This window comes from Urocampus carinirostris, chromosome 2, assembly GCF_059441175.1.
Source record: "Urocampus carinirostris isolate Australia breed hairy pipefish chromosome 2, RoL_Ucar_1.0, whole genome shotgun sequence".
In the NCBI taxonomy this organism is placed as follows: domain Eukaryota; kingdom Metazoa; phylum Chordata; class Actinopteri; order Syngnathiformes; family Syngnathidae; genus Urocampus; species Urocampus carinirostris.
The window spans coordinates 25,221,631-25,247,953 of record NC_142350.1 but is presented as its reverse complement, the minus strand read 5'-3'; the positions used below and the strand labels follow the sequence as shown (position 1 = coordinate 25,247,953).

Sequence of the window (26,323 nt, the reverse complement as noted above, 5' to 3'; positions counted from 1 at the left end):
GTGTACAAACCCTAATTTCTTTTATTAAGCAATTTTCGTGGGTCAGCTTCAGTGTGAGCATGTTTGGTAATTTGTAATTAGTTACATTTAAAACATTTAAACTCGCAGCCCCCCCTATATGATAGTTTGAAGCCCCTGCCTGAATATGAAGTTAAAGGGACAGTGTGTATTATTCGCCCACTAGATGTTGCCGTATTTTGTAGTACCCACGAAAACGAGTGCTAAAAGCACAACTGAAAAAGACAAAATGCTGAGATTCTGTGACCAATATGCACCTTGTTACTTTTGAAATGAAGAGATATAAGAAAATAAATAAGACAAGAAAAAAAAAAAACGAATGAGACAAAAACATAAAAGAAAAAGGAAATGAATGAAAATAAAGAAACAAGACAAAAATGAAAAAATAAGAAAGAGAAAATTGCATTTATTTTTTTTCTCTTTAATTCATTTCTTTTCTTTCTTTACTTTCTTCTTTCTAGTTCTCCATTTCCCTCTTTTGCTTTATTTCCCCTACTTTTCTTTTTAGTCCCGTTTTCCTTTTTTGCCTCATTTTCTTATTTCTTCCCAATTTTTTTGTTCCTTTTAAAAATATATATATTTTCCCCTTTTTGTGTTTCTTTGAAAAAGGCTGGTTAAGAATGGGCAGCTTTTTGCTGACTTTCAGTCTCTGTAGTTTGTAGTGTTCCTTGGACTCATTTGACAGTGACATCTAGTGGACACATATCAAACACTGTCTCTTTAAGAACAGCAAATTGTTGTTATCAGCGCTGTATTTTTGGAAAAGCCCATCAGTTGAGTTTGAGAACCCTGTTTTAGAGCAACACACTACTTGGGGTGTCAGCCATCGGGCGGTGGGAGATGATCAACGAGAAGTAACTGTAGTTACTGTTTTTCAGTAACATGCCTAACACTGACAACTAACACAGGAGATGTGTTTTCTTGGTTTTGTCCCCTGGCCTATCTGATGTGAGGTGGGAGGGGCTGGAGGGGCCCGCCTGGTGGTTGAAGCTGGCTCCTTCCTATTTGCCAGGCAAATGTTGTCACCACAACCAGTCCGACTTCTTTCTCTCCTCCCTTGTGTGGCATCGCTCTAGCGCTCTACCGCTCATTCCCCACAAGTCCCAAAGGGAGAAGATGCTATGGAGGCCACCACGGAAAGGTTGCTTTCCGTCTTCTTGCTTTTGCTCCTCCCAACAGGTGAGCCACGTTCTTAGGATGATGGGACAAATGTCAAATGTTGATATTTTTATGTGTTTTTCTTTTTTTCTTGATCTGAAAAAATAGTTTACACACCTGTCTTAAGCAGGCCTAAAATGTCAATCTTAAAGACCCCAGAAAAGTTGATATTTCTGGATTGTTTTGGTATTTATTGGGGGTGCCTTGGCAACAAACCGAGCTAAGGGCACTTGAGGAAGCCTAGAGTACAACTGTTTGAATTTTCACAACACACACCCAAATCCGCATTTTTATAGTAGTATAGTTTAGATAGATAAGATTCAAATAGATTAAATACATTAATAGAAACAATGTGTAGATACTAAACTAAAAAAAAGGTGAGTAGTTTGGCCACGTGAGACCGTGGTTCACAAAAAAGCAGAAGTGACGTCATCGCAATGTCAATTCAAACAACTCCTTCCCGTCTCTTGTCAGGTATCCCACCAATCATTGTTATTTTTTGTGTCTCTGCCTCTCTCTCTCAAAGTACTGTGCTAGATTCTTAAGGAGGTACTGCTGCTGTGCTTTACGGCTCGATTATCCATCCGCCTAGTGACGAAAGCCTAAAAAAATTCCAGTCAATGATGGAAATTCGTCTGTTAACCTTTGCAGGAACAGAAATATAAAAGATCTGAACTTGTTGAACTTCGATTTTTTCCAAAAGACAGGCTTTAATTTGTCATCATAAATCACATAGCCTCCTCCGGAGTCCTCACAAATGAATTGTTGGGTTTGCCTAGGCCTGGGTCCTGCCAATTGGTGAATTGGCCAGGCTCGGCCTGGGTCAGGCTTTAACCCCTGCTGGCCTGGATCGGGTTGGGCTAGATTTTTTCGGCCCCATTTTACCACTTCTGTAAGGTAGCTTTGGTAAATGGATAAAAAAACATCAATTACATGAATGTGTACTGAAACAAAGTGTATATAAAGGCAGGGGTGTCAAACTCATAATAGCTCAGGAGCCACTTGGTGGAATAAAGCTTCTCACAGGGGGTCAGATGAGTAAACGGATGGCATAAGTAGTGTTTCCCAGCTGGAGGGCTCGGGGTCTTTTAGGAGGCTCACAGTTAAATTATGATTCAGCGATGTTAGATATGCTTATAACGCAATGTGAAGATGAGAATCTCTGACATCTTTAAGATCTACAAACATTGGTCTTAAAAGTCCTCTTGCGCATCGCTAATCATTGGTCTTTTTTTCATAGTTTGCGCAAACGATACTCGAGGAAACGGTAGACGCATCGTGTAGGCTGAAAGACTGCTAAGCATTATAATGACATTTCTTCTTACCTGTTCTAAAAGTGGTTACAGCCCCCAGCTGCTCGTGGTTCCCGACCCCGTGTCAAATGAATGCTAATACTCTTTCAAAAATGTATGTTTACAAGCTGTTTCACATCTTTTTCCTACAATTTAAATCAATACTGTTGTACTCTTTTTCAAATTAGTTTTTTTTTTACCACCAAGAGGCGCAAAATAATACACACTGTCCCTTTAAGAGTACTTGTTTTCTAGGAAGGCTTTTCTTTTTCTAAGGTTTGAGTGGCCCATTTTAGCTTTCTGAAACGCGACAGCTGACTTGATTTGGTGTCCAAACAGCTTAGTCGCTTTTGTCAGGGTGATAATGGGAAGTTGTGTGGATGCATGGGTGCTTCACCGCCTGATATCGTTCTCCTTTTTAAGATTAGTGCGTGCGTTGTTGCTTCTGCATGAGCTACAATGGCCCCCATCTCTCCCCACAGCAAGTGTGACCACAACAATGAGCGTTTTGTTTGGGGACAACAGTTAAGCTGCGGGCCGGCACACTTCTCCCCCGTTTACTATTTTCACTTTGTCCAGATGGTGTAAACCAAGGAGCACGCCAGCTACAGTGATACCTCTTTATAGCACCACATCTGAACACCAGAATTTCTGTATACGTGTTTTTAGTTCAACAAAGATTTTGCTTGCTATATGTTGGAAAATCCAGTTCACAAAATGTCCCTGAGCCTACCACTCAAGACCGCTTGTAGCTCTCTGTAGCATCTGCCTGGCGCTTTTTCAAAAATGTTTGATACTGGGAAAATAGTTTCTGTCAGGCAAAACTGGACCCATTCTTAAAATTTTCCAATGACCATAGATAGACACAGTATGTGTTTCCTTTCTTAGAAGGATTTCAATTATTTGCGGCACCAGACATATACATACTGTATGTGGAATATGGCTTTTGGGAAGGTAAAGGCAGTTTTCCACAATGTCCACATGATAGCGTCAAGGATCATGTAAAGTGGATCGTGTCTTTAATCAATATAGCTGTGCAATAAAATGACACCATTATTTTAAAAAATTGACAGTACAGAAGTTATTTGTAAAAGAAATATGTTTATAAAGTACAGAATTTTTATTTGCTAAACAAATACTTGAGCCTGTAAATTGGCTTCTTGAGTATTAAATAAATAAATAAATAAAGGTCTCTACTACAAAAATCTTGCTCGATATGCGTAGGAAAAACCAAGTGGGTGCCGTGAAGTTTTTCAGACAAGGCAAAAGGCAACAATAATAAATTAAACATAACACTTATCATCATAAATAATAATGACTGAGCAGATGTGTATTTAGCATTATAAATAGTGACTTATGTGGATACTATTGTGCTCGCATCTTTTAAGTGAGAAGATCTCATGTGAGGAGTAGCTGCCTCATGTTAAGAGTGGAGGCCTGTCCTTCATAAATCAAGCGTGACTCATTCTCGCTGTACCGCAACTGTGGCGGCCATTAAGCAGCTTTAGAAGTGCATCTAAGGTGGCGTTTGGTTTTGGCAAAAGCGAGCGTTGGTCCGGTGTTTGCAGTGCCTGCTAACTAACCCCCCAAAATACCACAACAAGCCTCCAAATTCTCCAGTCCAGATTGAAGTGTCTTCCTGGTCCTTTCCTTTCCTACTACCAGAGACCGCTTATGATTTCTTACCACCAGCATCTTTTTGTCCAGTTTGCACATGCAAACTACAACAGGCAAAAAAAAGTGGCATGAGACATTTTTGTGCGTAGGTTCATTTTAAAGTATGTTGTGTGGTTTGAGGTGTCCTTAAAAAGTTGAACGTTAGATATTTTCACTATCAAGTATGTGTTAATAATGCCCAACGTAGTTCAAAGAGCTCTATGCTTTTTTTTTATTGTAGCTTTCTGCTTTTATTGTACTTTTATCAGGCCTGTTGGGTGATGAAACAAGAAAAGTTTCTCCGAGCGCGTCGAAGAAAGATATGCAAATCGTGTGCTACTTTGCCGCCACCTCCTGGTTTAAAGTCATAATTGCAGCCTTAAGTTTTCAAATGCCACACCCCATTTCTAAGGTCACAGTGAGTGAGTGCTTATGTATCAACTATCTCTTGATCCCATACCTGTCAACATCCGCCAATTGCTCCCTTATTAATTATTAATTACAAACACAACGTGGCACCTATTTTCTCTCAGCAAGACAAACAATTTAGAAAACCATGACATATTTAGCAGACTACGATTACGTTGTTTCGTACGACGTACACAAATTGAAATGATCGAAAACATAAAATACTGGGCAAACGTACACCTTGACAGGTATAGGTTTTCCGTGACTCTCCTAGGCAACCATACATTCATTACGGCACTTATAAAAAAACTCAAAACATTTCATCTTAACGATGTCGTTTTTATTTCATTGCTGTATTTTATATGTTCAACTACCATTTGTGTGTGTTTTTAGTGATCAAAAAGATGTGTTTTATATATATATATCTCGGGGTTTTGCGAGGATGGGAGCGGACCAATTAGTATTTAATGATTTCTTATGGGGAAAATTCACTCGAGACGAGCGCGATTAGGGCAACGAGCACAGTCCTGGAAGGAATGAAGCTGGTAAGACACGGTTGTACGCAATCTTGCCAGCAAGCCTGGGAAAAAGTGCAAGGGGTGTGGGTGCCGCATCTATTATTTAGGAGCTAACGGCCGGCACTCGAGTTAAACTATTGTGATAAGACGTGTGGAAACATGGAGTTGCAGAGCAGGAAGTAGCTTTCGCTCATAAATGAGTTGTGTGTGTGTCTGTCCAACTTGTTACTTTTTATGACTACGTTGCTTAAGGGTGGGGTCCGTCATTGGAGGTGTCCTTAAAAAGCTAAAGTTGAAATATTTTCTCGATTATTTCCACTGTGCCTATCTGCTTTTTATCTTACCAATATCAGACAACTTTGGGTTCAAGGAATGAGCCTGTGGAGAGCTGGAAAGTGACTTCATGCTTGTCCTCACGTTTTTCTTTTTTCTATCTGTTAATTTAGCATGAAAATGGTGAAACTAAGCAAAAGCCTGATTTCATTAGAGTCCAAAGGCCAAGAAGAATGAAAAAGGAAGAGTTTATTGGAGAGCGTCTAAGAAATGCATATACTCGCACGCGTATCATGAATGACCTGACTGAGGCTGCAATTTTCAGAAGTGCCTTCTGCCGGTACCCACACACAGTATAACTGCATTAAGGATAATGGAGTGCAGGTTATCTGCAGGTAAATAATGGATCGAAGACGCATCGGTGCGGTTCACTTTTTGCCGGAAAGAATGACCAAAAAAGCTGCCAGGCCCGATAAAAGTGCACCCTGCTAGGAACTGTGGACAGCCCTGCCAAAACAGGGCCAGAATTGTGTGACCTTCTCACTCCCAGGAAAGGGAAAGGATGTTGCTGTGGGACCCTCTCCTCCTCGCCAGGATAGCATACGGAAAATGGCCGAGGGACGACCCTTTGGTGGTCTGGCCATATAATTGTCAACCTGGTTACCATAACCTTATCTTTTCTGCTGTCCTCCGCTGTCATATCCGCTTTGGTTGCTTTTGGACATTTCCTTGTTTGTCACTTTATACATCCTCTTGTTATCACATACCATCCCGCTTTTAGAACACACCTGCCTCTGTTCTGGCTTACGTGCGTTTGGGGTCACCAACAAAAAGTTTTTTTGTCTTTTTAAAGTTGTGGCTGGAGAACTATGAAAAGGACAGTTTGTGAGCAAAGAGTGAGAGTCTCTTTTGCAAGTTAATTCTTCATGGTATCACCTCCCCCTCACATGCTGCTTGCTCAGAGCCTGCCGTACAAACAAAACCAAGAAAAAAAGCTCGACTTTGTTCCACGCGACGGAAAAAGTGCGGGGAAAGCAATCACTTGTTGCCAAGTCTCCTGCCCCAAAAGAAAGCAGACAATTCTGATGCAGATTTTTTATTTTTTTTAATTTTCATGAAACTTTTATTTCAAACATATCAAAGCAAAAACAAAACAACAAATAAAAAAAAGAAAATGAAACACACAAGCTATGTTCTCGTACATGTTCAAAAGGGAGTAGAAGGAAGCATATGTTTATTAAATCTACGCCTTTGACTTCCTTAGAAATTGTTTCTCACAGTTAGCTCTTCTGTGTATTTACATACAACAAACACCTCTCGAATATACATATTTACATTGGCTCTGTGGATACACAGTCCATTCATTATCATCATTATCATCATCATCACTACTAATGAAATGAACTGATCTGCATTTATATAGCGCTTTTCAAGTCAATGACTTCCCAAAGCGCTTTACATTGTGCTTCACATTTCCCAATAGCGGCCGTGATCTCTGCAGCCATGTAAGGCGCTAACCTGCTTATTTGGGGTATTGGGGGTTCAGTGTCTTACCCAAGGACACTTCGGCATGTAACACAGACAAGCCGGGATTCGAACTGGGATCCCTTAATCCTAAAACGATCGCTCTACCTCCTGAGCTACTGCCGCCCAAGGGACACAACTAGCTCAATTTATATTTATTGTGCTGAACTCACAATTTCTGTGTTTCCACACTATAAGGCGCATCCCTCCTAAAAATAGTCCATTGTCTTCAATCTTTTGAGGTCAAATTCAAAGCCTTTTTCACACATCTGTATCATTGTTGATCTAGTACAAGGGTCTCCAACATGGTGTCAAATCATGTATTTCATCGGTTGACTGAGTCTATTAAACCCTATTTTTAATAATTAATTTGGTAATAACATAGTTACAACATAGTAATAATTCCATGATAAGTTAAGTTACCTTTTTAGCTTTGTAGCTAGATAGCTTTCGGCCTTCTTAGCTATTCTTTTACATTGATCTTTTTTGCTATCTTTCAAGGTAAAGTTTGGCCTCCTTTCTAGCTAGCTATTTAACTTTTTTAAGCTTTCTCTCTGGCTATTTAGTTGTCTTTTTACTTTTTTAGATAGCTATCCTTTTTACCTGTTCACTTTTCTTGCTAACTAGAAAGCCATCTTTTTGGCTATTTAGCAGGCCATCCAGCTTGACCCAGATATGATTCCCGTTGCATCGTATGTTATAAAAATTAAATTTAGTTTTAGGATTGATCAATCATTGCACAAATACTGTAGTGTACCGTAAAACCTTGTGTAGTAACTACTCGCTACGTCACAGTGTTTCCTTTCTTATAAGGCTTTTTATTTGTTGCGGCTCCAGACATATTTAGATGTTGCTGTTTTTTTGGTCCAATATGGCTTTTTGGGAAGGTGAATGGAGTTTTCCATAAGCTCCACAACATGGTGAGAAAGTATTATGTAAAGTAAAGTGGATTATGTGCTTATTCCATACAGTTGTGCAGTAAAAAGCCACTGTTATTTTTAAAACCATAATTTGACAGTACAAAATGTAATTGAAAAGTACAGTACTGTTATTTGTTTAACAAATACTTGAGCGTGTATTTAAGATTTAATAATGTAACAAAGGTTTCCAATTTGTGTATTATATACTATTCCGGGACGTTTATGGAACGCAACATGAAAAATGTGAAAATTGAGAGATTACCGTTTCTAATGGTATCCACCGTATTTTCTGGTATAAAAGGGGCATTGGGTCACGTTTCTGGCCATTTTGGGGTTTTTAGGTGTGCCTAATTGTCAGGAAAATCCGGTCATTCTGGGATTTGGATTAGTTGCCAAACTATACTGCCAAAAAAGCCTCCCCTGGCAACAATCCCCAACGGTTGACTGCGAGCTTTTATTGTGATCACTCGAGAGGAAAAAAAGAAAAAGAAAATTTGAGACAAGAGATGCGTTTGTTTTGAGTGGAGTTAGCTTGCGCGACAGGTCCTTTTGCCGTCACGCGACAATGGCGGCAGTCAACACTGTCAATATTTGCTCATTACAGTTTAAGGATCTAGACAAGTTGCAGATAAGGGTGCAGATGGGCCAAAGAGTCAAGTCAAGTCATTTTTATTTGTATAGCCTTTAATCACAAAGAGTCTCAAAGGGCTGCACAGGTTATTGCACAGACTATTATTTCAGACTATTATTACACCATCCCCTGATCTTAAACCAACATGAGGGCAAGGAAAAACTCAAAAACCTCAACATGAGGAAAATGAAGAAACCTTGAGAAGGGACCGCACATGTGGTAATCCCAGCACTTCACAGCAAGCCTGGATTTGATTATCCAGCTCCAAATTGTCTTGAAACGCTTCACAATGCACTACTATAAGGTACCATATTTTCTCGACTATAAGTCGCCGCAGCCAGAACGTGCATAATTAAGAAAGAAAAACCATATATAAGTCATATCCAGAATATATGCCGCACCCTCAGCCAAACTATGAAAAAAACCTTGACTTATAGTTCGTATCCTGCAACCACTAGACTCGGGCCACCATTTTCTATAGTGTGTACAGTATGTAAAAAATAGATAATATCCCAACAGCAGATCATTTTACTCATTCTAAGTAATTGTTCGAGTTTTTGGAACCTTTTTTGCCGGAATTATTATATACATTTTATTAAAATGAAAGCAATAAATTAAATTAGACCGATTGTTAGCATATGTTGCTTATTGTATTGAACTTTTTTTTCTTGAAGATTTTCGAGGAGAACTTAAAATAATAACAAGTAACTACATTTTATTAAATGTGGGTAAAATAAAAATAAAAAAATCCTTAAAATTAGTAAAATTATCTGACATTGTAGATAGAATTCAGCAGACTCTGAAACGATTAAAGCAGCTCTCCTCCAGGGGGAGCTTATTGAGATACTCGATCTGAAAAAGTATTATGGTTCTTAAATCATCCTAAAAAGTAGCATTGATCCAAAACTACAGCACTTGCTTCCCTACTGTCCACGAAAAAAAAGAAGAAGAATACGTAAATAAATAAATTGTAATTAAATACAGTCCGGTATCCTGCTCGTGTATCCAGTATCTGGTAGTGAAAGTATCCTCCCCCCTCCAATAACTTTTTGTAATATAGCCACATTTCAGGTATCAAACTCAAAGCTAAAAAGAAATCAGTTTTTGTGCACATGCTCTGTGATGGTATTAGAGCTCTGTGAAAGGTGACACTGGGGAACAGACAGCATTATGAAGACCAAAGAGCACAGCAGTCAGGTCCTGGATAAAGTGGTGGAACGGTTCAAAACAGGATGGGATGCAAAAAGATTTTGCACCATTTACTGTACACATCTCTTGAGCTCAAAGGTGCCGTGTTTATCATAAATATGAACCTACTCAAGATCATGACACTTCCAAGCAAAAAGTATTGATCGATACTACCGTGTATTTACAGTAGTCCCTTGTATTCAAAACCTGCAAAGTAGAAACATTTATCTATTTATAACTCAAGAACAAGCTTAATTTACAGGCTCAAGTATTTGTTTAACAAATAAAAGTAAAATACTTTGTAAAGTTTTTTTTTTTTTTTTTTACAAATAATCTTGTTCTTTATTTTCACAACTGTATGAATTAAGCACCCAATTCACTTCACCTTAAAAGATACTTTGTCGCCATCATGTGAATGTTAAGGAAAACTGCATTTACCTTCCGCTTCTATCTTACTGGAACCATATATTTTCCATTAACATAAATTTTTGCAAAAGTGCCAGGGAGCCAGTATGGAGTGACGAAGACCCTTTTGTGGCTTCAGAGCAAGTTTAGCAGGTGTAGAAGTTCAACTTTGTTGGTGATAGAAAGCATATTCCTCTTTTCAGCCAATTAGAATACAGAACACAATGCATGATGAAAATGTGTAAAGCAGTGAAACGGCAATAAGTAAACCATGATACAGCAAAAGATTACTGTTCTTGGATGGGATTGATCCTAAAAATCTGAGTATTTGACCATGGCTTCTTCTTCTTTATTTCCCGGATCAGATGTTACCTCAAATTTCCTCCACGTTCCTTTATCAGTCCTCCACGGCATCGAGGGCAAATCTCTTCTACTTCCCGTGGAGATGCGCCTTGACTTGGACCACGTGGAGATCCAAGGATCCTGGTCCCACACCTCCACATCCGGCATCTGGACCCCCCTGGTGACCTTCAACAAAGAGTCCGGCATCACCGACATGATGCACCGGAACCACATCTTTTTCAAAGAGCCAAATATGTCGCTGATCATACGCAAATTAAATCAACGAGACCAAGGAGATTATCGACTCAGCCTCAACGTGGAGTTTCTTAACAGGTCCGGATGGGTTTTTCAAGAAGAGAAGACCATCCGTGTTACTGTAGATGGTGAGGCAACATTTTTTTCCCATCCACTTACAGAGGACCTCGGGATACAGCATCCTCACCTTACGATTGTTTCACTTTGCAGTGCCAAATAAGATGTTTTTATTCACATTCTCTTTATGATGTTTCCCTATACATCATTAACCACAATTTAAATCACTTGTCCAATTACTTAAAGGGACAGTGTGTATTATTCCTTCACTAAGGCTGTATTGTGGGCAGAGTCCGCAAACCTTTTTGAAGCTGACATATATTTTTCGCTACTGATAAGAACAAATGTCTACCAGTTGTACATGTATTTCTAAAAGTGTGGGGCGGAGATAGAACAGTTTCACCTTTTTTCCTAAAACAAAATGAACAGCTAAACCATAACGACTTCAAGTGGCTTGTATACTCGCTGTATATATACCATAAAAAAACATTAAAATGGCCACATACTAAAAGAAATTCCAAATATTTATGAAGTGTCATTAAGCGTTTCATCATGTAGCCTATTACGTGAAAGCTTCCTGGTTTGAGAGGGGGTAAAAACATTTGTTGGCCTGGATAGGGATGGGCGCCACCGGGCTGTACTTGCCCAAGACACACGAGAGGAAGCGGTGCTCCTACCACCTGTGTGGTTAACCCAATCAACCCAGCCCAACCCAACCAGCTGATTAAGATTAATATCATGGTAAAAAAGCTGAATATAGAATTTTTAAAAACCATTTACGGTAACTTCCAGCAGTGCTTTGATGCCAGACACTGGTACACCATTATTGTATTTTGCAATGAATCGCTCTTTTCCACTTTTTTTGTGCAGAATAAGGAAATAAAAACAACAAAATCACAATGAGATGAGATGTGTTTCTCTCAAACATGCAAATTCACTGACCAGGAAGAAGAGATTAAGCAGGGCATAATTGCAGTATTTTAATCAGAGATAGTAGAAAATATTGACATAAAAAAAAGGAAAACCAATACGACTTCAAGTACCATATTTTAAGAATATTCCTCTGTGACATATTTGTTTCATATGTAAGGCGCAATGGAGTCAGGGTGCATTAAATGAAAACTAAAGTGAGAGCAAGTGAAGAGCATTATGAAAAAAAATCATAAAATAAAAGAATAAAAAAGTTTTTCATCGAACATAACTATTGGCAACTATTAGGAGTCGGGGGCCACATTTGGTTCAAAAATGTGCCCAAGGGGCTGATCCTTGAGACATATCCAATTTTTTTCATTTTTTTTTTTCATGTTTTAATTTCCTTTTCTTTTTTTCCATCATTGACATGTTATATTTCTTATTTCTACATAGATTAGTGATATAATATATGTATATATAATGATGTATTAGGTATATTTGTAGTGTTTCTCAAAATTCTTTTTTTCAAAGTATATCCATAGTAGTAATATTTCAGTATTGGTAGTTCCCGTCTCGGCACCGGTTAGTATTTTTGTAGTATTTTTATCATAGTATTTTTGTTGTACTTCAGTATTCTTGAATAATTACTGTTGTTGTATTTTTGTAGTGTTTCAGTTGATATGTTGATATGTTTCTGTAGTAGTATTTTGTGTTATAGTATCACTGCAGTAATATTGTAATATTATTTCCATAGTATTTTTAAATGAGATATTTAGTTTTGTAGGTATTTGGTAGTACTTTTGTAGTATTTCTGTTGTAGCATTTTTGTTGTGCACACACATAGGGACACTGGAGACAAAGTTTGCTCCAAAAACGCTAATAATTACTAATGCTTTATTTACTATTCTAGTATATTGTCATTATATTTTGATGACTTTGGCGGGCCGAATGAAAAAGCCTGGCGGGCCGCATGTGGCCCTGGGCCATAGTTTGCTCACTTCTGTTGTAGATAGACTTTAGCCAAGACCAGATGAGTGTGGTATCCCGAGGGTCCACGGTATTGATGTGGCTTTTTTTTATAAATATTTCACTTTTGTATTGTCTTGGTAGTTCCCGTCTCGGCACCGGTCATCCAAAAGGAGCCGGTTGATGGCGTAGTGGAGGACGAGGCCAACGTCACCTTCACATGTTCTGCGGAGCGAGGAACCAGGGTCGCCTTTCAGTGGTATCGAGACCACGTCCTCCTCGGTATCGGCCGCAGGTATCGCTATTCCGAAGATAATTCCATGATGTTCATCCGTCCCGTCAAAAAGGAGGACAGGGGGAGTTACCGCTGCGTGGCTAGCAATCCTGTAAGCCACGAGACATCCATAGAGGACGTCCAGCTCACTGTTTATTGTGAGTCTCAATGCATTTTACAGTCATTTCAATCAGGGGGGAAAATCACAGTTCGACTTGGTCTAGTGCTCCACAAATAGTATTTGCTTCTTACCACCCCTTTCGAACATATTAAGTAACGTTATTTTGTTGTTGAGTTATTGTTTTTGTTCTGTTTTTTATTTTGATGTTCAAATAAAGTTTTCATTCATTCATTCATTCATTCATAGTGGGGCGAGGCCCCCCGGGGGGAGCACGGCTGTGTCGAGGGGGGCACACTTGACCTCTGTTTTTTTTTTTAACTCTCATACAACAAAGTGCGTCTGCACCTCCACTACATTAGAATGTAATGGCACACTTGTTCTAGGAGAGGTTTTCTTCTTGACTTGACAGAAAAAGCGCTGGGTTAGTCTAACCTAAAGTGTCATATCCATGGGTTTATATTAAAATAGTAGTCTTCTGTCTTTAGAATGCGACATCACATTATATTTTTTCTCCAGCTTTTTTTGTCTTTGACAATTATAAATAAAAAAATAAAATGTCAATGATCTTCATTTTGAGACTTGTTTTGATAAAGGGCCATGCACGTAAACCTGACTTTGTGGTTAAACCTTTCTCCAGCGAAAAGTGAGGGAATACTGTAATCACCTGCTCCTTCATGGCCTCGGTTCATCCTGGGTTTAAAAGTATTCCGCGAGCCATTATCTCTGATAGCACTTTGCTGCAAGCGAGGACTGCTCCTTTTTTGCCATTCTGTTTACCAAAAAGTAAAATGCACTTGTGCGGCTGCGATCCATTATTCCCCAACATATAATGATGTGAATGGTGCCTGGCAAAGCCCAATTTTGTTGGGCTGGGCGGCTCTTTTCTGTTCTGGCCATCAAAAAGTGAACGGCATCGCGATCCATTATTCCCAGTCTGTCATGAACCAAAACAGGATCAGGACCCAAACGCATGACGTTACTCACACAAGCCTTTTATTTTACAGGAAATGGGGAGTCATGCACGTTAGGCAGCAGTCTGGCGTGAAATGATAGGAAGCCAGAGGCCGACGAGATCGATACCAATTGCCCGAGTAGATATCGGCCAGAAGGGGTTGATACCGGATAGGACGGGACAGACAGGATAGATAATGAAACAGGATATTGAAAATAAACAGGACAAACTAGAGGAGAACAAAAACTGGAGAGAATAATAAACAGGACAAAAATAGACGGGAACGAAACTGGAAACCGATATTAAACATGACAAAAATAAACAGGAACAATACCAGACAGGGAATACCAACAGGAAATAAGACCAAGTCAAAACCCACGTCTTGCGGGGCAGAGATTTGTTGACGGACTGACAAAGGAAAAATGAGCGCACTGAGCTTAAATAGACGGAAAGCCAATCTGTCAATGAGCCGCAGCTGGCGCCGCACGGGCCGGCCTAATTGGGCGCCATGGCAATCGTGACACGGTCACATATTACTGGGAGTGGGGACTGGCATTGTGCACTTTTGTTGGGCCTGGCGGGTTTTTCATCATTCTGTCTGACAAAAAGTAAACTGCAATAGCGCGGCTGCGATCCAATATGTCTGATTGCATATTTCTGTGCACAGGGGCCGAGAAAGCGCATAATTCTCAGGGCCTGACGGCTCTTTTTTGCCGTGACTAAATGAAATGCACTTGTGCAGCAAATTGTATTTGTACAGAACTTTTCGGACAAAGGATTTTCTCTCGAAAGTGCTGGTGAAAAACATTCAGTGTAAAATAAAACAATAAACTCACCTCAACTTTCCCAACCCAACAACCCGGAAAATCTAATACAAATATAATATAAAATAAAAACGAAATAAATATTGATAGAGATGAAAAATAATCATGTCAAGGCACAAACTTACCCTGGGAGGAAAGTCTTTAGGATTGGGAACTCAATAGCCTTTCAAAATATATTTGCGCCATATTTTTATGTTGAATTATTTCCAGGCAACCGTAAATGTAATTTTATGAGATTGACATGAACCTTCTCTTATGTATCAGACCGTAAAGAGCAGTAAAATAATTTCTCATGTACTTCTGCAATAACCGTTTTATAGTTCTCAAATGGTAGACCTTTGCCCAAAACATGATCCTCCCGGTGTCAAATGCAAACTTTTTATATATAGATTTAAGATTAAATTGCACCGTTGAATTCCTTCAGTAAATCTTCAAATAGCGTAAGCATTTGACTTCCATGACCAATTGCTTTCCTCCACAGACGGCCCATATGACTTAGTGGTAAAGTCGGACCGAGGCCTTCGCACAGGGGAGGTGTTCACCGTCAACCCGGGAGAACCGGTCTTCTTTGAGTGCCAGGCAGATTCTGACCCCCCTAACAGCTATGTTTGGATCTCCAAACGCCGTAACTCCACCCAAGTCATCGGCGAGGGACCGCACTTGGAGGTTTTGTCGTACAGACTGGCCCAGGCTGAGGACTACTTGTGCCGGGCCTTCAACAATGTCACGCAAAAGCAAGACCAGACCCGCTTCACCTTGCTGGTCGCCAGTCTGGGAACAGGTAGGTTCAAAAATTAGTTTGCGGGATTACGACAAAATCACATGAACGGCTGTGGAAATTTCTCACCTTTCGGTGAAGTTGCCCGTTTTCAAAAAAGGGTGACGATTCGGCAGGTGCAGTTTCCTGTTGGGCCGTGCGACTGCTAGGTTAGCGAGGATATCCGCCTGCGGAAGATGCAGGAAAGGATCAATCAAACTGAGGCTGCAACTCACAACTATTTGAATAATTGATTAATCGGTCGTTTATTCTTTCAATGAATCCATGAATATGATTTTTTTAAATACACATAATTGATTTTCTCCTCTTTAAATATTGAAATTTTGGACAGATAGAAAAACAGTGCACAGAACAACAGAATATGATTTAATAGAAAACAATAACAAATCCAAGTGTTTGTCGAATTGTCACAATTACCCATTGCCCTCACCTGTGCCCGCTCGTTTTGCGCCAGCTGCTGCTCGTTGCCTGATTGGCTCCCCTCCTACTTAAACTCAGTGCTCTCATTCACTCCTGGTCAGTCCGTCAACGAACCTCTGCACTTGCCAAGAAAGCATTTTGACTCTGTCCCGTCCTGCCCGGTATCTTGCTTGTGTATCCGGTATCCTGCTCGTGTGTCCAGTACCCGGTATTGATCCCGTCTGTCCCGTCCTGTCCGGTATCTTGCTCATGTATCCTGCATCCGGCGTCTGTCCCATCCGGTATCCTGCTCGTGTATCCAGTATCCGGTATCGATCCTGCCTGTCCCGTTCGGTCCGGTATTGATCCCATCCTGTCCGGTAAACGGTATTTATCCCGCCTGTCCCGTCCTGTCTGGTATCGTGCTCGTGTATCCAGTATCGATCCCGCCTGTCCCGTCCTGTCCGGTATCTTGCTTGTGTATCCTGCATCTAGTATCTTGCTTGTGTATCCTGTATCTGGTATCAATCCCGTCTGTCCGGTATCGATCCGGTCCTATCCGGGTTCTAGCCCGCCAGTCCCGTCCTGTCCAGTATGCTGCTCGTGTATCCGGTTTCGATCCCGTCTGTCCCGTCCTATCCGGTATCGATCCCGTCTGTCCCGTCCTGTCCGGTATCCTGAATCCAGTATTGAACCCGTCTGTCCGGTATCCTGCTCGTCTGCCCCTGGCTTCCTGTTTTCCTGGGCCTGACTTCTCTTCCCCGCTTCTTCTGCCCAGCGATCACCGAATCGCTGGCGTTTGTGTTCCCGCGCATGACTGCCCCGCTCTGGAAATAAAGCTTGGTGTGAAAACGTTACGCGTTTGGGTCTACCATCGGATCGGGTTCTGACACAAATAGTGTAACAAGAAAGAAAAATACATACAAATGTATGCTTAACACTTGCAAATATGCAAGATACTCTTTCCCTAGCACCTTATCCAGCGATCACATTACATTTAGAATTATAGAAAACAAAAGCAAAGAAAGACCAATACATTTCAATTTGTGTATAGCATTTTTTGTCCACAAATAAATATATGAAAAATGGAAACCCACTTTTCAAAATGTTGTCAATGAATTAATTTTTTGGGTTAAATCTGAATATGATAAATATTCTTAATGTGCAAATGATGTATTAATATGCTTAAGAATCCGGGATAAAGAGGTCATCGATTTTATTTTTATTTTTAATCCATATATACATCTATTTTTCCCCTGTACCTCTGCAGCACTCTGTGTACCTTTAAAAATGGTTTACTTTGTAGTTTAATGCTAAATTTAGCTTGTAATGATGCAATGTTCAACAAAAAAATGATTACTTTTTTTTTTAATGTAACGTACGTTTAGAAAAATGGTGTCACGCCACCTTCTGTCAGGCCAAAGTTGTACTACAACTCTCAGCATCACAACCAATTTCATTGCACTTATTTGCATTTCTGTGATGCTTAGTGGCTCATAAATCAAGCAACACCAAGACACTTTTAATAATCGATGTCGTCAATTTGTTGTTGCAGCCCTAATTCAAACTAAACTTCTTTGTTTTTAGCCAGTCATGATAGAGAATGGTCAATTGCAGCCCATATGTCATGATACAAAGATTCAATAGTAAACAATCATAAAGGATGCTAATTTTTAACACCTAACACATTTATTGATTTATTTGGTGAGTTTGTGCTTTTAATTTCTTTGCACGTGTATTTATGTGAGAACGTTAAAATAGTGGTCGGAGTGTGTTGCAGTGGGTTGGCGCGGAATTGCCCAGGAGGGTGTTTCACCGAAATGGAGGTTAACTGGGTAAGCCAGGCTTGAGCTAGCCTGGCTGGCGCATGTTGGTTTAATCGGTTGCACGTTCGTCGAATCGGGATGAAAAGGCTCTGCTTTGTTAAGCGAGATGGAGAAATTTGGGATAAATGGGCGACTGCGGCATCCTCAATTCGAACTCAAAATCACATGGTTCAGTGGAATCTTTTCTGCCAGCCGTGTTCGAATCCTAACCAATGCAAGAAATACAATTTTATTCCTGCCTATTTAGCCTTATGTGTCTTATTAAAGTCTCTAAATACTTGTTTATTCTGGAGTGCCACCTAATATAATTGTAAACTATGTTCACTATGTCGGTATCAACGACAAAGACCAGTTTATTGTAGTTCCTTTTTGGAAGGGATTTATTTCATTGTTTTTTAATAAAGAAAAGGATGATCTGTTTTTGAGGAGGGAACAGATGAATGGAAATTGGACCTACATGTACTATATTGCTTGTCAAAGACTTCTTTGATACCATCTTTGCAAATTGTGGGTCCCTTTTTAGAATGTCAAAAACAGCAATAATATCCATATTCAACAAAGCTCCGATGGCCATTAGACAAGCAATGGTCTGAAATCAATAAATTTACTACATGAATGGCAAAAAAATGACTGTTAAAATTACACAATCAACGGAGGATTCATGAAACAACAATGTAGCCGATTGGTCAATTTTCAATCAGGATCGTTAAAATAATAAAACTTATTAAGAGAATCCATGGAAATAAAACCCATTCATTCATTTTTACACAATTGACAGTACAAGTGCCAAATGTGGCCTGGTTGTTCGCTGGTTAGCTGACAACAAATCACCACAGTAACTGAGCCGAGCTAAATTTAACCTTCTGTTGTGCAACCGACTTGAGGCTAGATTCAGCAAAAATATCAAACGTCCAGGCTTAATCCCTTATGTTGGTTTTGGTGCACTATCCCCAAGGTATACTGTGTGTGTGGTGCCTCCTGCAGATCACTGAAACGCGACGTGGGTCGACAGAGCTCAACTTTTTTTAGGTTGTTCTGTACACCAGAAAATATTTCCTCCACACATCTTTTTAACCCCGGACCCATTTTCACGCCCGGATGAAAGTTTATAACGTGTTGTACCGATTCTATTCTTAGCAGGGAAGTGAAAAAATATTAGGTGTAATTTTTATCTGTGTTGCTAGCTTTCATTGTCTGGAATGTGCATTAAAGTCGTGCGTGGGCTTGCGTGTGGGCAAGCAAACAGTATAACAGCTGTTGTATTTGTTGACAAAGTTTTATGACATGTCGGGATTCCGTGTGCCCAATAAAACGTCGATACGTTGTCACGGTGATGGAAAGAATAGGCTTCTCCTGATAAACGCTTTGCGATTAACTAGCATACAAAGGTCATGATGAATTGAGTTTCGTTTTTTTCCCTTTTCTTCTTTGTGTACACTCAAACGTTGCTTTAACTCGACTTCTAGATGGTTTGAAGCTGGAACTCTGAGTCAAAGCTTCAAACCACTGTGTGAAACTTTTAAATTTGTTGACTCAAGTGAAAGCAAATTTCACTTGACGGGAAGCAAGCCGCTCACAGAATCGGATTGTGTTCCAAATGCGGAAGGGGATCTTCCAGAGCGGGAGATTGTAGTATAGTAGACGGAAAAACAGGTCGTTAGCCGGGAAGGGAGATCTGAACGTGGTCGGGGTCAAACAACGAGTCATTAGCTGGGACGGGAGATCAAAACGTGGTCGGGGCCGAAAAAAACGGGTCGTAGCCGGAGACACAATGGTAAATCAGGAACGGACGGGTGAAAAACGGGTGAAAAATGGGACCGACGGGAGTCAAAGTCAAAAGTGCTTGCCTTGCGAAAACAGAGGTTCGCTGACGGACTGACAACAAGCGAGTGAAAGGACTGAGATTAAGTAGGACGGAAAACCAATCAGGTAGCCAGCAGCAGCTGGCACCAAACGAGCGGGCACAGGTGTATGTAATCAGTCATCATGACAAAAACTCATTTCGAAAAACGTCTTTCACAAGCGACTTTAACTCAAATCTAAGTCCGTCTAAAAGTATAACTCTTATAGTTTTGAATCTGTTTTAACTCAGAGTGAAACCCTGAATCTAAATTAATTTGTGGTGAAATAGATTCAAAGCTATAACTCTGAGGGAAAGCTATAGACCTCCTTTAACTCTGCAGTTAAAATAAAAACTCATGGTCAATTTGATTTCAATATTTGTATTCAAACTAGCTTTAACATACTGAAAATGAAAGCAGAGTATATTATTAAACTGTGGGTTGGAGTAGCTTGATCTCAAGTTCAAGAGGGTCGAAAACGATATCGAATCTGTGTTCACTCTGAGTTGAAGCTTGAAATCTATTTTAACTTGCATCAAATTAGGTTTGAAGCTCTAACTGTGAGGTAAAGCTTTAAAAGTGCTTTCACGTTGTAGTTGAAGTTTTAATTCAATAGTTATGGCAGCTTTACTTAAGGTGAAGCCGGATTTAAGGTTTAAATCATGAGCCAAAGCCGCTGTACTGTAAATTCAGCATTGTGAGTCGAAGCATCTTTAACTCAAGTTAAAGAGGGTCTAAAACTATAACTCTTATGGCTACGAATTTGTCTTAAGTCTGAGTTAAAGCTTGAAATCTACCTAAAATTGTGTTAAGGTAAGATTAAAACTTAAGAGCTGCTTCAGCTTTGCAGTTAAGGTAAGAAATCTATAATTGAAGCACCTTTAACCTAAAGTAAAGTGGAAATAAAGATTCAAGTTGAGAATAAAGGGAGTTTTACCATTTTAAAGCAGAGGTCACCCAGTTTAAAGTTTACAAATATAGCCGTGCTGTGTTTGTTTTCAGGGAAAGAGAAGCACACGCAGCCAAATAATCCATTATCCCCACTGGCTGTCATGACTGTGTGTTCCCTGCTCATCATTGGCGGCATGCTGCTCCTCTTTTTCAGGAAAGACTGTCACCCAAAACGAGGTTCACGTCCCATCTATCTGCCCCTTTATGTCTTATTATGCATTTTCATTTGACAATTTATCTCCGTTTGTGTCGTCTTGCAGTGCTCATGAGGATTTACAAAAGGTATCAACAAAATGACAACTCATCATGTCATTCAAATACCATTTTTGTGAGATTTTCTTCCGATAAGAGCTGTTTTTTTTTGTCTTGGCAGACCCGTTTCTGACCACAAACGACCGCACGGATCAGGTATGATTAGTGAGATTTTTGAAACAACAAATGGAAAAGGTTTGGTCTTTAGTCGCATGGATTTAAAAAAAAGGAAATTATAAGTACACACACCGTAACAAGCGGATGCACTTGCTTAAAATCTCATTTGACTCAGAGTTAAGTCTCGAAATAAAAGAGCTTTGAAGCAACTTTAATACCGGAGATAAGGACTTTATGTTAAGCGCTTTCATTTCGAGAGTCAAAAAGCTGCTTTAAAGCTTTAACTCAGAATAAAAAGGTTCACATGATTTTTTTCCAGAATTTTTTCCCTTGTTTTTTCTTTTTTTTTTCTTTTGTTTCTTGTTCTCCCCCTTTTTACTTTTGTTCTCTAGTTTCCTTATTTGCTTCAGTTTTCATTGTTTCATTTTGACTACCTATTTATTTATTTTTTTTCTTATTTAGTTCTCTATTTTCCCCTTTTATTTCCTACTTTTTTGTTTATTTTTCCCTAGCTTTTCACATATTTTTTTATTCCTTGGTGTGTTTCTCTTATTTGTTTCTGTTTCTATTTTTTTTTCTTCATTTGTTTTTCTTTTCATTGTTGTCATTTATTCACTTTTGCTGTATTTTTACCCCATTTAGGTCATTTTCTGCATACCTTTATCCAATAATTGGTAATATATGGATTAAAGTGACAAAAACAATCTGAAGTGCTTCTTGGGAGTGGAAAGAGCCGCTTTTTAAAAAAGAGACAGAATTCCAATTACTTCGACAAAGGGCAATGCTCGGAGGGGCTGCGCCCTCCGTGGGAAAAGATGCGCATATTGCTTACTGTAGGGGGCAGGAGAGTCCACGCTAGTGTCTGCTGATACACACGATATGATTGAGATAGCATATGCACTGCCCAGACTGCCCTCTTTACTACATCCACTTTTTTGGGGGGTGGGTAAAGCGTGCCCATGGGTGGGCACTGCCCACCTTCGCCTAAACTGCTATTTTAGTACTGGAGTTAAATGTGTTAATGCTTGAAAGCTGCTTCACATTAAAAGTCAAAGCTGTAACTCAGAAATAAGGCTTTAAAGCGGTTTAAATAGTAGACTTAAATATGTTAATGCTTCAAAGCTGCTCTAAATCAAGACTTAAAGCTGGCTCTAAAGGAACAGTGTGTATTATTTAGTGCCTCCTATTGGTAAAAAAACTTGTTGGCGAAACAATTTTGTCCAATGAAAGACGTAAACACGAATACAATGAACATTTTTGTAACCCATCAAATACTGGAAAATTGATCTGTTCATCTATTTAGTACCAATTTCTACTATTGCAATTGCTGGTTTGATTTTCTGAAGAGAGAAAATACATGAACTCATATAAATGAGTATTTTTAAAACAATTTGCATTTATTTTACATAACATGAGACTCACTTTGAGGGAGCTGACATATTTGTCCGTCATCTTGCTGCTATGGGTACCCAAATACCTAAAGAAAGCTGGGCAATAAAATGAGAAGTAAAATGGAGCGTTTTGCTCACTTTAAATTCCCACATTTTATATTCTTCTTTGAGGTTTTTAACCACTGGTTTTCAGTTGTACTACGCAATAGTGGTCACATAATAAACCCTATCCCTTTAAGCTGCTCTATCTTTAGAGTTAAAGTTGACAGCACTAAATATCAGAAAATAGTGACCAATCGTATTGGTCACTAGTGCAGTCAAAAGAAACTTTATTTACAGGCTTCAATAATATAATGTGATCCTTTTCAGGCCACGAGGACGCAACTGAAGACTTTGGTATCTATGAATTTGTCTCCATACCTGAAAAAATGGAGTCTGCACAAGTATGTTTTTCATGTCATTCCCCCACCAAAATGGTCGGATCTTTCTAAACAGATTTCTTTCTCCTTTAATATGTCCCGCAGGCTTCATGCAGAACTCTGGCTGGACTAGAGTCATCTCAGGATATGCAAACCACAATCTATGATGTGATAAGACATGTTCCTGAAAGCCCTGGGCACAGTTTGCTCCACTGACTTTTAAGTCTTTCAGGGGGAAAAACACAAAAACATTTTGTGTACGCTTTTAGATTCTTGTCAAAGCCCGAGGCGTCGATTTTAGAGCGACTCACTGTTTGCATAAAAGTTGACAACGGGTACGCCATGATAATGTGCACTTTTGAGAGCAGCTTATTTATAGTATAAAGATATTTGATTTGTAATCACAACATTTTGATGAAAATGTATCAATGTGAACCTCCAAAAGCGGATTTTTTTTATATACAGGGTTTGTAAGGCTACTCGAAATCCTCAAAAATGTTGTGTTTTCAAGGGTTGAAAAGTGCTTGAATTTTGGGTGAAATGCTTGTAATTGCTTGAAATTGTTGCCTTGTTTTTCCACAGGTTTGCTTAAAAATGAGACTGACACTGCTTTCTGGTGGCTTCGCTCTGCCATTGCACTTGTTCCCTTGTGATTAACGGCAGCTGACTTTAGTTTGTACAGCGTTGTCCTATGAAGTGCCCCATGGGACAGGTGCATGCTACATCTAAACAGGGCACTATGAAATGTTTTTCATGCAACGATAATGTATCAATTACATACATTTATGAGGGGAGAGGTCAAGTTTCCCAGTAGTTAATTGTAAAGGGAAGAACTCCCTGCAGCTGAAAATCTAAGCTACATATTACATTCACTTATATCCAATGCCTATTGGGGTACAGATTTGTATGAAAAATATGTACGAACCTATTGTTCAGATATGCAAATAATTTTGCAATTCAATCACAATCTCAAAATCATATATCTTGCACACGCAAAATTAAAAATGGCATATGTAAATTGCAGATCTATTTGTGGCTCTGCAAAACACATGATTCACACCGGGTTTCTTCATTTAATGGTACTAGAAATTGGAGAATTGGCTTTGAAAGTCCTAATAAAAAGCTTGCATTCGGCAAAGAAATAGGTGTACAAACCCTGTTTATACATTAAAGGGGCACCGTGAAGTATTTGACCACTAGATGTCACTGTATTGTGCAGTGGAACCCAAACCAAGTGCTACAAAACACATCGACGATGATATACTACGGAGAGTCAAAGTGACCAAATTGCACAATTTTTCTTCAATTCTTTTTGCCCTGCCTACACAAGGTTTTGGGTTTTGGAGGTACCCGTGGTAGCAAGTTTATGGACAATGGTGTCACCACCCCCTAGGTAAGGCTCATAAATACAAATATCTTGGCTTATGAGTATTTTAAATAACTGCACGCTTATGGGAATGTAGTTTTCCTCATTATTACATTCAATTTTTTTATTTTTTTTTATTTTTTATTTTTTCAAAAATATGTCGTTTTCCTTACTACTTGGAGGTGCTAGATATTACAAAATGTCCCTTGAACTGCAAGTTTTGGGCATCTCTAAATTTGTATCTAGTAAAGTGTCGACAAGTGAACATGGGTTTGCCGATGGTGGTCGGAGCTGTCAGTCTTAAATGAGAAAGTCTCAGAGGTGTCCATTATAATCAAATCAGCGTTCAGGCGCAAGCTCAAAACAAAAGAGTGGGATTAAAAAACGGATCGTATGGTACTCACTCAATTATTCATATTACCGGTAATCCTAGTTTTTTAATTTTCTTGATTACAGCTAGGAGGCGCTAAATGAGAAACAATATCCATTTGCCGAAGGAACTCACATTATGCCAGTGAGAAAAAACATATTTAAAACCTTGAATTTTATATTCTAAAATGTTAATATATTGTTTTCCCGAAACTGTATTAGACCAGTGTTTTTATAAGTACTTTTATAACTGTTTTGTTTTTTAGAATACAAACTGTAAATCATGTACAAAGCTCAGATTGTGATTCGATTCAAATATGATTCTATTTCTATGTTTACTTTCAATCTCTATGTTCTTATTTAAAAAACCCTTTCTATAAATGTTTCTAAGTGGATGAAAATAAATGCTGAATAAGAGAACATTTACATTTTTGTGTCAATCTGAACTTTGTATTTCCTCTTAAATAAGGATGACCGGAGTAGTTTTGGTTTCCCTTCTAATTGAATCCTCACAGAATTCCAGCACAATTTAGAGCAAACATATGGAAAGCTTCACCTTGACTTGTGGAAATCGATACTTTCTGGCTTCTTCTGCCAATCGTCAAAGACTGGCTTGCTTTTAGACGAATTCCATTCGCATGCAGTGAACCATCTGTGGACCTTTGGTGGGCCTTCTGTGAACCTTCACTGGACCTTCTATAGCTTATGAATGACGTATATTTCATGTTGTTGATGTCTGTGGATTGCAACATCCATTTTGGCCTGGTCATCCATTCTCATGTGTGGCCCCTTCATCATTTTCAAGGTTTCTTTGTTTTTCTTATACTTTTTGAGTTTTTTCTTGCCTTCTTGTAAGTTTTAGTTTTTTTTTTAATAGTCTGTAGTCTGTGGAGGTCCTCGAGACTTGTGATTAAGGGTGTCATTGATAAGCATGATTTGACTTGCCATTCCCTTCTGTCGACCTTCAGTGGACCTTCTGTGTCTGCTTTGTCGGCAAGCAGACGAACGCTACAGCATGTTGTGGATTTTCCTCGGCTGCCACTTGACACAAGATAAAAAAATGAAAAATGTGTCATTTCTAGGTGCCGGCCAGGGGCAGCATCAAGTGGCCCCGAAGAGGCATACAGTTCTTTAGTGTTCCCTATTGGTTCCTTGTTGCTTTTTTAACAGTATATATATGCGTGGGTTTCCTCCGAGCACTCCGGTTTCCTCCCACATTCCAAAGACATGCATTTCAGGTGAATTGGCCGGTCCAAATTGTCCCTTGGTGTGACTGAGCGAGTGAGTTGTCTGTCCCCGTGTGCCCTGCAATTGGCTGGCAACCAGTTCAGGGTGTCCCCTGCCCACTGCCCGATGACTGCTGGGATGGGCTCCAGCACCCCCGCGACCCTACTGAGGATAAGCGGTGCAGCAGATGAGATGAGATGAGATGAGATGAGATATATATATATATATATATATATATCTCATCTCATCTCATTAGCCGTACCGCTTATCCTCATTAGGGTCGCGGGGGGGCTGGAGCCCATCCCAGCCATCTTCGGGCAGTGGGCAGGGGACACCCTGAACTGGTTGCCAGCCAATCGCAGGGCACACGGGGACAGACAACTCATTCGCTCATTCACACCTAGGGACAATCTGGACCGGCCAATTCACCTGAAATGCATGTTTTTGGAATGTGGGAGGAAACCGGAGTGCCCGGAGGAAACCCACGCAAGCACGGGGAGAACATACAAACTCCGCACAGAAAGTCTGGAGCTGGATTTGAACCCACGACAGGTTCCCATGACATGAACTGTGCCGCACAAGCGCTAACCACTGCGCCGCCGTGCTGCCTTTATATATATATATATATATATATATATATATATACATCCAGTATGTGCTGCCTTCTTTATAAGGCTTATCACAGTTCATGGT

At 39.6% G+C, this 26,323-nt stretch overlaps 1 protein-coding gene across 2 annotated transcripts; it reads left to right on the top strand.

The window, feature by feature from the left end:
- Positions 1 to 1,053: 1,053 nt before the first annotated feature.
- hepacam2 (HEPACAM family member 2) lies at positions 1,054 to 24,829 on the top strand. Of its 2 annotated transcripts, none has more exons than XM_088325995.1 (9): positions 1,054 to 1,197; positions 10,393 to 10,716; positions 12,668 to 12,955; positions 15,176 to 15,475; positions 20,541 to 20,666; positions 20,750 to 20,771; positions 20,863 to 20,897; positions 22,619 to 22,692; positions 22,774 to 24,829. In XM_088325995.1, exons 1-9 carry the CDS (start codon positions 1,140 to 1,142, stop codon positions 22,882 to 22,884), a joined length of 1,338 nt encoding a protein of 445 aa, XP_088182121.1. In that variant the 5' UTR covers positions 1,054 to 1,139; the 3' UTR covers positions 22,885 to 24,829. The 2 variants fall into 2 exon arrangements, with proteins under 2 accessions (XP_088182121.1, XP_088182120.1); XM_088325994.1 differs by having other exon boundaries at positions 10,357 to 10,716.
- The last annotated feature ends 1,494 nt before the right edge of the window (positions 24,830 to 26,323 follow it).